Source organism: Jaculus jaculus, chromosome 10 (genome assembly GCF_020740685.1).
Source record: "Jaculus jaculus isolate mJacJac1 chromosome 10, mJacJac1.mat.Y.cur, whole genome shotgun sequence".
In the NCBI taxonomy this organism is placed as follows: Eukaryota; Metazoa; Chordata; class Mammalia; order Rodentia; family Dipodidae; genus Jaculus; species Jaculus jaculus.
In genome coordinates, this window is record NC_059111.1 from 51,248,808 (window position 1) to 51,262,776 (window position 13,969).

General features: G+C 34.2%; 1 protein-coding gene across 2 annotated transcripts in view; it reads right to left on the minus strand.

The window, feature by feature from the left end:
* The window catches only part of Sema3a (semaphorin 3A), a 427,884-nt gene that overhangs the window by 105,408 nt on the left and 308,507 nt on the right, over nucleotides 1-13,969 (minus strand). For both annotated transcript variants that reach the window (XM_045160315.1, XM_045160316.1), the window contains exon 6: nucleotides 5,991-6,084. In XM_045160315.1, coding sequence (XP_045016250.1) covers nucleotides 5,991-6,084 — 94 coding nt within the window. The remainder of the gene's footprint in view (nucleotides 1-5,990; nucleotides 6,085-13,969) is intronic.

Sequence of the window (13,969 nt, forward strand, 5' to 3'; positions counted from 1 at the left end):
GTTTAAAATTATGAGCTGAACTTCACTCTCTAGTAAACAAGTTAGGTGATGAAAATCAAGACAGATGAAAAGAGTACGTAAAGACCTAAAAAAAGATAAATCATGCCCAATAGGAGATTGGCAAGCTTATGGCTTATCTACCTGACAATCAGAATGTATACATTGCTATAGAAATTGTGGTCACTACTGCACATAAACAGTTCAGGAGGAAGTTGAAAAAATAGCAATAAAACTACTGTTCTTGGATATAGAAAGGTATTTGATTCTTATATTCATTTGTTTTCTTATATCATTACTTATCTTTTATTACTCTCAGGTGGATGGTAAAACTCTATCAGTGAACGGAAAGGAAGTGAGACTGTTTTTGTTTTCATGACATATATGAAGATTGTTTGGACAAATAAAGTATTGAGTAGGAAATCTGACTCAATTTATTACTGATAAAATAATTAAATCAAAAAGAATTGGCTTATAAACCAAATAAAATGTTCAGTTTAGGAAACAGTTGTCCCCATCTATGGAAAATTAATTCCTACCTAAATATTACTTTTGGCATGAGTTAGAATGATTTTGTTGAGCTGGAGGATACTGGATCACTGGGAGGCCATAAAGCGAATTTTCTCTGCCTGTTGATGCTCAATGTCAATAAGTGTTTCTTTGCACCAGCTTTAGATCAGATTTTTCTGCAGAAATTTCTTTAGTTATTTTTATCAGAGCTGTAGTTCCATATAAGATATTATCTCTTTATTCTGCCTGAAAATGTAGGTGGCAAAATACCTTTTACTTGCTTATTGTTATTAAGCAGAATATAATATCAAACCAAATGTTTACCTATTAATATATTTCAACATTTAAAGGATGTACTAAAGTCATATTTTGTGGCTTTCTGAAATGATCTAAGTAATTCTAACTCTAAGTGATGTCTTTGCCTTGATTGACTTGTTTTTGAGAAGTAAATTTAAATTTCTTTTGTAGTTTCTAGGTTTTTTTTTTTTAATAAAGTCATCAAATTATATGTTGACTTGACTTTTTTACTTTATTTTTTTAAGATTTCATTTTAATTTATTTCAGAAAGAAGGAGGGAGAGAGAAAAAAAAGGCAGACAGAGAGAGAATGGGCATGTCAGGACCTCCAGGTGCTGCAAATGAACTCCATACACATGTGCCACCTTGTCCATCTATCTGGCTTATGTGTGTCCTGAGGAGTTGACCTTTGGTCCTTTGGCTTTGCAGGCAAGCACCTTAACCACTAAGCAATCTCTTCTTCCCTATACATTGATTCTTGATCATAGTGTTACTGTACCATTTTAACTCTAGAAGTGTTCATTAAAATCAGAAATATTATATTAGCAAATATTCTACTTTGATATTAGTGATATCATTTTTGTGATATATATGTTTGATCTCTTCATATATACTAAGCCAATAGTAAAAGAAAAATGACAATTGATACACACAGATACATACACACACTGTGGACATTCTAACAAGATATTTAAGAATCTACAAAGAAATACCACATGGGCAGATTGATGTCTGAAACAATAATATATTGGACTAAGATACATTAGGGATGACAGATATAACTAAACTAAGAATTGTCACAGACCAAGAGGATTATTTAAGTACACTGCCAATTTTTCTTATCTGTAACCTTTTAAGACTCTTTTGACAGAAAACATAGTTTACTGAGATGAACACAAACAGTTTGAGAACTCTGCTCCACCATGTCTGAGTTCTTTCACATTAAAAGCCAAAGACCTCATATGTTATAGATGTCACTACTCAAAATGGAGTAAAGAAATATGGTCCAGATCAGTTTATGTCTCAGGTTACAATTCCTAAGAAGAGTGTGGTGAGGAGGAACTGACAAGTTTCCTGAAATGGCATTATTACCAGCACAGGTGAAAAGTATGGCATGGGTGTGAGCAAATATCAAACAAAACTCAAGTCCAAGCTATTATGTTGCTAACACCTTAGGTAAATTCCTCTCACAGAGCAGTGTGGTAATCAGAAGCAGAACTTACTCTCTCTCCCTTTTCCTATACCTGCCACCACAGTATTAATGGAATCCATTCTCTGAAGTGGAAAGATGTCAGTCATTGATTAACTACCTTCTCTATAGTAGTAAATATAATATGTCAGTTGTATTACTCATGTTGTTCAAAGCTACCATTTTTTTCTGCAGTAATATATGCACATATACAAAATTCAAAAACAAGATATTTAGAAGCTACCAACCATGCCTGGCAGCTTCCCCACAGACAGTAACTGCTGCTAGTTGTCCATTTCTACATTACACACATTACAGAAATGTAAATATTTGAAACAGCAGCATCCTCCTTCATTGTCTTATTTAATTCTCACAAGAAGCAAGGGTAATTAGCATCTCATACTGTTTTATATGACAGGGAGTTGAGGCTCAGAGAAGTACAAATCATTTTGTCAATTATATTTAATTAACTTAGGGAGTACCTTCCTTGTCCTAAGGGTGTGGTACCCAGTGAGAGCATTTTTTCTAATGTCAAAGTATATGCTTTCTTAAAGCAAGCAGGACACCAGCTTGAAGATATAAACCTTACCTCAGTGTCTCACACCTTTGAAAGAGATGTAAATAGCATCCTTACTAATGGAATATTGGAATATTTCTAAATTATTACTGCTGAAATGCCTGGAAAAATTTCAGTGAAGAAATAAAATTGCTCTCAAGTTGACTATTCTTTTCATGTGAGAAGATGCTTAATTAGTGTAGAAAATAATCATTTTTATTCTTGTGCTGTGTTCACACCTGGCATTTATATTCAGCAGGGGAGCAAATGCTATATTTAATAAAGATATTTTAAACAAAGCCACAAAAAATCTTTGCAGGTGGAAGAAATCATAACTAGTTTTTGTAATAGAGTTCTGCAGTACTTCCTTATCAACAAAATAATCATGATTAAAGGAGATTGCTGAAATTGATTCTACTAAGATGATTTGAAAAATTCAGGACATTTTATAAGATTTGAGCACCTAATTCACTAACTGTATATCAGGCATGGGGAAATCCTGTTTTCTATGGCTATCATTTAAAAAACTCATGGCTTTTTGGAGAGGTTATAATAAGCATTGATAGTTTAGTTAAATTAATGTTTTAGCTATTATCTAGCTTTCAAGTTTATTATTGGTTGAAACTGCTTCATACTGTCACTTAAAAAATGCCTACCATGTAAATTTTTATTTCTGGATATTGAGGAAAGAAACAGACTGGCATAGCCTTAGAATTTCTTTTCTATGTGCTATTGTGAGGGGAATGTATTTAAAAATATGTGAGATGTTAGGATTTCCTAATATCTATATGACTTATAAAATTGGACCTGAATATTTTTATTTATTTATTTATTTTTGTTTTTTTCCTAGGTAGGGTCTTGTTCAGGCTCAAGAATTCTCCCAAGTGCTGTTATTAAAGGTGTGTGCCACCACACCCAGTGGACCTGAATATTTTAATGACAGTATCCAAGAGTAATCAGAAGTTTGGGAAATGTGTAGAAATTTTTAAGTTAAAAAGTATTATCAGGGCTGGAGAGATGGCTTAGCGGTTAAGCGCTCGCCTGTGAAGCCTATGGACCCTGGTTCAAGGCTCGATTCCCCAGGTCCCATGTTAGCCAGATGCACAAGGAGGCGCACGCGTCTGGAGTTCGTTTGCAGAGGCTGGAAGCCCTGGCGCGCCCATTCTCTCTCTCTCCCTCTGTTTATCTCTCTGTGCCTGTGGCTCTCAAATAAATTTAAAAAAATGAACAAAAACAAAGTTTAAAAAAGTATTATTAAACTAAAACATTCTTTTAAAGCAATGTAGGAGAAAAGGGTCAAGAAAAACACAATGAAGAAAGTGTATGTGAGAATATTTTTTAGCATATTTATGAAGCAAACAGGCTAACAAAGGGAGCTACAGCTCTTGAATTAAAATGTTGTTGTGGATATTCGGAGGAATTTTTATGAGGTCTATTAACAACTGTTTTCTGTATCCTCTTGTGTAACTAGTTCAGAAATTAGTCTGGCCTTGCCCATGCAAGATTTCTCTGAGAGGTATGGAACCATTTTGCTGCAGTGGGTATGTGGGGTCTGTGCAGCCCCAAACTGACATGATTTTTTAAAATGATAGCCATAGAAAATAGGATTTCCCCATTTTGCTGCAGTGGGCATGTGGGGTCTGAACAAACATGCGGCTTGTTTTTTTTCTGAAAGGTCTTTTGTTCTTCCTCAGTCACACATCCTTTCCTTGATTTTCTGAATCTCCCTCATTCTCTTTTGCTTTTGAAAAACCTATACAGCCTCTCCAAGAATTCTAACTTAAAGCTAAAACGATGAGGTTTCATACATTTTGTGGACTTTGTGTGGTTGCACTGTGTAATTGCTACTTGTCATCATCCTTTTTCAGGAGAATATTAAAATTAATAATTAAGCAAGTCTCTGCTGAGGAACATACCGCAGGCTACATTCACAGACTAATTTTTGAGTAATATCTCTTGTTTATGGTGGGAAATTTAAATATATATTGCTTGTAAGTCATAAAAAATTATGACTCCATACCCCTACACCCATTGTTTAAGATATCTTTCCAATTTCTGCATGTCCTCTTGAAGAGGTTGTCAGTGTGATTACTAGGTTACCTGTGAATAGTGTAGTAGCTGTTCAGCATTCCTTCAGGTTTTAAACATTTCTTGAAAAGCTGCTTAAATGGATCAAATGAACTAGAAATGACTAGACTTCAAAGCTAGAGAAGAGCCACTTCACCCCACAGTGGTTTTATTCATAACTGAACATGGATTAGTGAGAAAGTGAATGCTTGAGTATGTGTTTTCATGGTTAGTGCAGTTGTCTTGTGACTAGTGTTTATTTTCTTGAGTAGAAAAAGTATAAAAAAAATAGGCACACTTCTTGCACTTATAACATTAGTTAAGAGTTTAGAAATTTAATATTTGAAAATTCTCATTATTTGTTATATTAACAGTTACTTCCTATGTCTTATAGAAAACTAAAAGTACATAGCTATTTGGTATATTCAGCTGTTTCTAAGCTTATAATGTTTTCAAATGAAAAGAGGGAGAGAAGGAAAGGGAATAAGAGAGAGGGGGAGGGAGGGAAGAAAGTGACAAAGGAAAGAAGGAAGGAAAGAAATTAAACATAGAAGGGAGGGAATATGATTAATTAAATTTTGTATGTGTATTTATTTAACCCCAGTCTTCAGATGGGTTAAAGGATATCCAAAAATTTATTATATTTCCATGGAGAATAGTTTCCCCCTACTTCTATTCCTTCTTTTGATCTGTTTTGAACTATACATATCCACTATTCATCTTCAGTAGGGAAAATGAAATATTAGAAGTGAGATGATATAAGAAGAGCTAAGTGGAAATCACATAACCTGTTATGCTAGATTTTAAGAAAAGAAGACATAAATTTCAAAAAGTGAAAGAGAGTGCTTTCCTTGACATATGTGTCTAACAGGTTACTTATGTGAGTTAAACAGCAGGCTATCTCTGCTAGCTATACTATTATTTACACTACTTACTGAGAAATCATTAAAGTGCTGAAACAGTGATAGATCTTGAACTGTCATTGACAGAAGGAACTCAGTATCTATCTTTCGTAATCATTTCTCAAAATATTTGACTTTAGCACTTTTTTCATCAGATGAAAATATGTGAAATAAATGAAATTAAAAAAATATATGCTTATAAAATGGATCATTAAAGTTCATCTGGGGATGTATAATGATTGACATAACTATTTTAAAGATACCATTCAATCAGTTCCCAAATAATTGTGTTAAGCAATGTAATAACTAGGACTGCATTTGTTGACCTTTCTTCATTATTAACTTATATGAACTAATTACAACTGATGTTCTCTTCCCAAAGTGGCTGATGTGCACTAATGGAAAATACTGGACATTGCCACTGGGTTATAATGTACACTGCACTCAATATTTAGTTGATGTTGACCATGTACCTATAAGAAGAGATGCTGTCAGCAGTTTCGGGTCATATGGACTCTTCCCACGGCCATTTTCAAAATGTGAGTGCTCCAGTTTAAAAATGTTGTCCTGTAGATAAAACAAGAGACACATTTGATTTATTTACAAAAAGAAATCTTTGGAACATGTCAGTTAATCAAAGAAAGATTGAGTGTTTTTGTCCAACATCATGGGCTATTTTAATTTTAGGGATAATAAAATAAAGTAGATTGAAAGAGCTGTTACTAGCCAAATAAGTACTTAGCTCGATGAATTTTTAGTAGCATTTAGCAAGTTGCAAGTGACAATATAAATAAATTCTAAAGAGCAGGTGTGTCATCATAGAATAGGGGATCATATTTTGTTTGTTTGTTGCACATAGGTATGCCAAGGTCACAAGGAAAGTACTGACTTTTGAAGAAAACATTCATGAAATACCTCATTTTCTTGCTTGATAGGAAACATAACAATTATTCAGACAACTAGAATAAATCTAACTTTCTTTATACATATTCCATTAAAAGTGTTAAACAGACACAGCAGTCACTTAATCACTATCCCTTTTATAAAGATTTGGTGATAATAGTTCTCATAGATTTCTAAGATATGTGATTAGTCTGTTCAAACAGTAATCACTGAACTGTATTTTAAGAGAACATTCCTGGATGGTGGTGTTAAGGAAAAACATTTTTTTTTTTTTTTTTTTTTATGATCAGGGCAGTCTGCTCTGTTGAGGCCCAGATACCCTGATATAAAATGAACTTCTGACTACATATAAAAATATACTCCTGTCCCAAGACAACATGTGTGCAGAAAGGCATGACCACAAAAACCTTGATGAAGAGGTAATGAATTCACAGCTGAGACTCTTTTGTCAGAATATGTCCAGTTACTACAATCTATATGTGACAGTTGGTTAAATTTGGGAACATTTGAGTACTTTTTCCAGATGCAGGTGGGCAGGGAATTAATTAGGTCAGAATATGTGTGCTTTTTTTCCAGTAGCACATTAACTTGTCTATAGACTGAATTAAAAGAGTGGTTTTGGCAATTTCCCTACTGTTCACATAACAATATTTTCTATCTTCTGAGAATGGTAAATGGTGTTCATTTTATGGTCAATAAGGATCACTTTATTTAACATTTAATATTTCTGATGGAGCTAATGGCAGAATTTCAAATTAGGACTCTTAAAACTCACTTGAATGAGGGAGGAAAGTAAAAAAGAAAGCAAGCAGAAATGCCCTCTGGAAATGGGAATTACCAGTGCTACTCTCTCCTTGCATTGACTCTGTATTTGGTAATTATTCCCTAAACAATGATGGTTTTCCAGCTTGCATCTAAAACTTACACTGTACAATAATTTATGGGCTTTCTCAGAATCATGCTAAGTAATAGTGGGAAGGGTAGTAAGCCAGACATTAAGCCCAGCTCAGGGAATAATCAGATTCAAATATTTGGTCACCATTTCTTATCTCTGAACCTCTGGATCCTCCAAAAAATTCTATGAGGATAAGGAGATTTAACCTTACACATTTACTAGGAAGATAACAATATTCACATAAAAATATTAATGCACCAAAGTAGATAAATATATTTTGTATTAATATGGTTTGTATTAACAAATAATTTGAAGATTGAACACAAGTTGTTACCCCTATTGACTTTTCTATTTATTTATAGTTATATAAATGACCAGCTAAGTAATTTTATCATAGGGGTTTCAATCCTAAAAACATGATATAAAATTATTAACTTGAACTAATAAAATACATGGAATAGTCTGTGTTTGATTTTTAATGTGTATATGGTGGGTATGTGTGAGTGTGTGTATGTTGATCATATATGCATATGTGGGTGTAGGGCAGAGGGTGAAATCAGGTTCTTATTCCATGACAATTCCTATTTTATTTATTGAGACAAGTTTTCTTACTTGTACCCAGAAGTTGTCATTTCATCTAGTCTAGTGAACCAACTTGCCCCAAGGCTTTTCTCATTCCCCTGATCCCTAGTATTGCAGACCCATATTGCCTGGCTAGCTTCAGCTACTTTTTTTTTTTGACTGGATAAAATATATTTTTTTTATTTCTTTGAAGAAAAATAGTAATGTAGGTTTGTTTTGTCTCAAACTGGCTAGAATTCATTTCCTTCTGTGTACTTACTTAATGTGGCCATTATTTGTCTCCAAGGTTTTGACAGCAGTTGTGAAGTGAAGGAAAGTTATGAGTACTAGACACAGTCACTGAATGATTTTTGAGCACATATGTGTCTTGCTTCTCTGATGCTTGCTGAACTGGTGTGGGTGCAGGTTGACCTGAAATTGCTCTGCCTTCATCTTTGCCAATTTTTGTAATGAGATGATGTTTTCTGAAGATGCTAGATTGACATCCCTGTTCACCCAGTATTATGGGTTCCAACTCATGCCGAGTGGTTTGAAACTCTCCCTGCTCTCTTCTACTATACATCCATTTTCCACTCTAGTTCTCTGAACTCTGCTCCATTGGTTTTTGGATATATCCTATTTCAATAATCATTCTACTGCGCTATCATATTCCCAGTTGTTGTTGAAGCTTTGAAATGGGAGGTATCCTGCTTTGTTCTCATTTTCCAGATTGCTAAAGCCATCTTGCACCTCTTGAGTGACCACAAGAATATAAAGGACACCTCGTATTTTCATGGGAATTGACTCTAGCAGTTTGGATGATATTGTCATTTTGACAAAATTAAGTTTTCATAAGTGCAGGAAGGATTTTTATTTATTTAAAATTCATTTAATTTCTAGTTTTTCCCTGGGATAAAATTCTTTTATTTTTATTAATTATTAACAACATATTTGTATAGATACCGCATGAGTTGGTACCATCTTTCCCTTGTCTCTGCCCCCTTCTGCTAGGAACCCTCCTTAGTGAGGTTGCAGGTGTTGCCTATGTGGTTGTGGGTTATGTGTTGTGGAAGCATCAGCCAGTTATTATTGGTGGGAGGGAATGCCTCTGGGCATTATACCTCAACCCATGGCTCTTACAATCTTTCCATCCCCCTCCTAAAAAATTTCTGAGCTGTGGTGCATGAGTTTTAAGTCTACTTCATTGATGAGCTCTTAGGAGACTCTGGATCTCTGCTTTGACAAATGTTGAGTAACCTCAGCATCTGTCTCCTTTACCGGGACTCTGATTAAAAGGTTCACCATGGAAACAGCACTCTTGCTCATCTCCCCAATTCCTCTGTGGGTTCAGGTGTGGCTTGGCTGAAGTGTGAGGGGTAGTTTATTTCCTCAGATCTCACTCCCTTCTTCAATTCATTTATATCTCTTTTGAGGCTTCTAAGATTTTCATCAAAAGCTGAGTGCTCTAAGAGATGATTCTTTTAAATTTTATTTATGTGATTGTTGGTTATTTTAATGGCTTGCTTCCAACTCAGCAATTCTTTTGACCAGTGTCATTTTAGTCATTGTGTTGTTATTTTTGGATTCAATATCTGTCGATTTCTCTGTGATTTCATTGGAGGCTTCCACTGTGGGATAAGCATTCTTACTGGACATCGCTCTGTTTTCTGGCTTTTGTTGCCTTTATTTGCATTGTGCTCTACTCATCTTGTGGAAACCATTTATTCTACTGAGGGGGAAGCAAGTATTTGTCCTTGTAGGATCTTCAAAGGGTGCTCGGATTTAAATGTGAATTGGATTGGTGTACAATGGGGTTATAACCACAGATACACAGATTGTGAGTACATCAAAGGTATCTGGGAAACATGGGGATGAGGCTGGTTAACTTCTTTAATTTCTCTCTGGGGATCTCAAGTCAGGTCCTCAAACTTATACAACAAGAGCTTTACCAATAGAGCCATCTTCCTAGCTTCAACATGGAAGAATCATTTTAAAAATTGTCTATGTTTTCATTAAAATTGGAATATTACAAATTTAAAAGAAGCATACTTATGTAGATATCTGTTCTTTTTCCATAAATCATAAGTGATACTATTAAAATCTCTATGTATGATTATTTAGTAATGGTTAAGGGATGAAGGAGGGAGAAATGTTAGTGTTTCAGAATATAGTTTTGGAAATGTTATTGCTTCTTGTAATGATAGACATTTTAAAATACTAGCCAACAGAAAGGAGTTATTCCTTCTTTCAAAATATGAGACATATAATGTATGGAATCATATGTCCAAAGTAATCAGACAATGTTAAGGTGGATGAGAAGTACTACCAATACCATGTTATATTTGATTTACAAGGTAAAATATTTGACTTCATGGAAGGAGAGGTTATGCATCGCACTTATGTTTCAAGAAAAGAAGAAAAACTATCCCTGGTCATGGTGTCAGATAATATGCACAAAACCTTCCTCTTTTTGGTTCAAGACCATAAATAAATACTGTTATTCACCTCCTTTAATAATATGCACTGTCTTTATTCCAATCATAACAGTTATTGAAATTTGATTGTCTACTATGTATATGTTCCATGTTTTTTATAGAATTCTACAGATGTCTAAAATAATTTTCTCTTCCAGATGAGATAGGGGCCTGAGATAAATGTCATTTGATTTCTTACATGTAAATATTGTGCTAACTTTATAGCCATTGCATATAATAATGGGTCTAAGAATACCAAACTTGGATAGAATTGAATATAATTACCAGTTCTAATTTTTATTAACTGTGTGCTTCAAGCACATACACTCTTCTAAAACTCAGATATCTCATCTGGAGAAGTATAAAAAATTATCTTACAGTTGATGTAAAATTGCTGCTGTGTTACAAATAAAATATGTTTAATATGCCATCAAGTAGCACTGTTTTCCAATTCTCACTGTATATAACAGGAAAATCTGTCTCATGCTAACCTTAAACTCCCATGACAATTTGTAAATGCATACAAATATTTATGTTCATGAGTGAAAATTGACATACATTTTTAAATTAATTAAGAATGCTGCCTTCCCATAGAGCATTAAAAACTAATGTCTCTGTAGCTGGATGGAAGTCTAATTGTAAAGCCTTCATTGAAAAAGAAATTTTTTTAACATACAAAAATATCCATTGATGGGCTGGAGAGATGGCTTAGCGGTTAAGCGCTTGCCTGTGAAGCCTAAGGTCCCCGGCTCGAGGCTCGATTCTCCAGGACCCATGTTAGCCAGATGCACAAGGGGGCACACGCATCTGGAGTTTGTTTGCAGTGGCTGGAGGCCCTGGCACGCCCATTCTCTCTCTCTCTCTCTCTCCCTATCTGTCGCTTTCAAGTAAATAAATAAAAATAAACAAAAAAGTTTGAAAAAAATCCATTGATTTTTCTAATGAGTGATTTTTCACTCAAAAAGAACATAATTACCAATTGGATAAAATATTTCACTGCTAGGTAGTTTAGGTGGTACATATATGAAATCATACAATTGAGAGGTAGGGGCAGGAGTGTCAGGATTTCAAAATCATCCTTCACTACATAGTGAATTAAAAGATCCTGTCCTATTAAAAAAAAAAACAACTTATAAATAAAAACATGTTGGTAATCTTTTAAAGTGACAATATTATTAAGAAGTACATGTGCAAAATTGCTATTAACAGTATAACCCTTTATTCTCTTGTTTAATTTTATTTGCAATGGAGAAATAAATAGAGAAAAAAAAGATAAAATGGTGTGCCAGGGCCTTTAACCTCTGCAAACTGACACCAGATACATGTGCCGTTTTGTGCATCTGGCTTTACATGCATCCTGAAAAATCAAACCTGGGTCATCAGGATTTGCAAACAAGGGCACTTAACCATTGAGCTGTAACTGCAGCCTAGCACTATAATTATTTAATATGCCTGATGCATTAATGCCATGGATATGAATATATACCAATGTTGCTGATTTTGTTTTTCAGTAACTTCGACCTACAAAGTGCTCACTCACTCCCTCTCAGTGTTAATATAATTGCATATTCATGTCCACCATTGACACATGTAATAAGTCACAAATTCACTGTTGGCTCTACTTGGCAGGGTATTAAAAATCTAGTTGCATCCAGGTGCTGTGGTATACACCTTTAATCCCAGAACTCAGCAGGAAGAAATAGGAGGATCACCATGAGTTGAATGCCACCCTGAGACTACATAGTGAATTCCAGGTCAGCCTGAGTGAGACCCTAACTCAGAAAACCAGAAAAATAAAATCTAGTTGCTAACCAGTAATTTTCTGCTTTAGGAGCATGTTAAATAGATTACATGAGCAAATAATATGACTTAAAATCCTAATGTTCATATACATAATTAAAGTGCATAGCTTATATGACTATCATAATCTGAAACAGTTTGCAATTTTAGTAATATAAAGTCCAAAATCTAAGTGCATGGCCTCTAATTGATTTAGCAGATACTATGAACATGTCTTGTAAGTTATTGTGCTATATTTTGTTACATGATTGCATCAGTTTTCAATGACTATTTTTAGCTTTTAAGACTAATCCTTCTTTGTCTTTTGGATTTCCTGAATGTTATTAGACTGGTGAGGTAAGGCATTAAAGGAAATAATAACTGTGCTAATGTCTAATCCAAAGTCTTATAAATTATAAGCCATTGGTGACATCATGCCAATAAATTTCCTAAATCTCAATCCCTTCCAAGTCATAAATTTTGGCAATGATGCTGCAACTTAAGTTATTTAATGATTAAAACATAACTGATGTTTTAAAATGCAAATGAAATAAAATCCTGAATGTATGCAGTATAAGGAGAAGTTTGTATATGGGAAATTATGCAAAATTTTACAAAATAAAATAGTACCTGGGACAGTCTTTAAAATATAAATGTTTTTACAGTATTTCAAAATTCTTTTGTCTTTCCTCTTGCTTCTCACAAAAGAAATTACATGCAAGAGATTCTGATCTATGAAGCATTTCCTGACTGCATACTGCTTTAGTCTGTTCTTTGCCTGAAGACTCCTTCCCTCACCCACTCTTGGTCTCCAAACCCAAAATGACCCTTCTTTTATTAAAGATTAAACTCATAAGTCATATCAAGGAGAACATTTGAGGGTTTCCTGGGTATATATGTTATTAGTTTTCATTAGCACATATCCTAATTAATAATAGCATAGCAGGCAATGATTATATAGAGAGAATCAACTGACTTAAGCAAAAAAAAAAAAAAAAAAAAAGAATTGTAACATGACACCATACGAAATACTGTGGTATATACTTCATACTGATGAAAGTAGTTTCTTTTGGATCATATTTACACAGGGTTTACTGTTACTGAAAGGGAGACTCCAGATTAGAACTATGTAATACTGTTTAGCCACAATCCACATTTCCTTATTTAACTCACATTAATTAAAAATGGTAAACTTACACTCCAGTTCACCGGTCATATTTCAAATGGTCCAGAGCTACATGTGGCTTTATGGCTACAATGGTATAAAGAGACAAGGGAAACCATTTCCAATGTCACAGACATTCTATTGGATCTCTCTAAGTGCAGCATCCTCTCTGCCAGCAGCATGGTAGAGATTTAGCAATCAGTAGGTTTCCAAAGACAGAAAACTTAATGAAACCACAACCATAATACTGTTTGCAAGGAGAGATCATACTGAAAACTTGATGTTTTTTCAAATATATGAGTTATGCTGCATAATATTGAATTGCAGCAGTGAGAAATAAATGCATACCTTTTGTTTATGAGCATATTACTCTATTTGAGTCATTTTTTTTCATAGTCAGCTCCAGAACATATTTTTCTATTACTAAATGTTCCATGAGTTCACACACAGTGATAAATACTTTCTCTGTGGAAGTTGCACAGCAATCTAGCCACACCTTCCCTCTGTCTACTTGTATTTGTTCTACCTTAGTATTCATGAATACATGCATTCTTTATTTACTACTGAGTTCTCTGTAGTAGATGAGGGACGATTTTTCTTACAGATTTTTCTTATGCTCTGTTTAAATACTAAGAGTGGAGTTTTTGCTGTGTTTAAAGCTCAATGCAAAGGTTC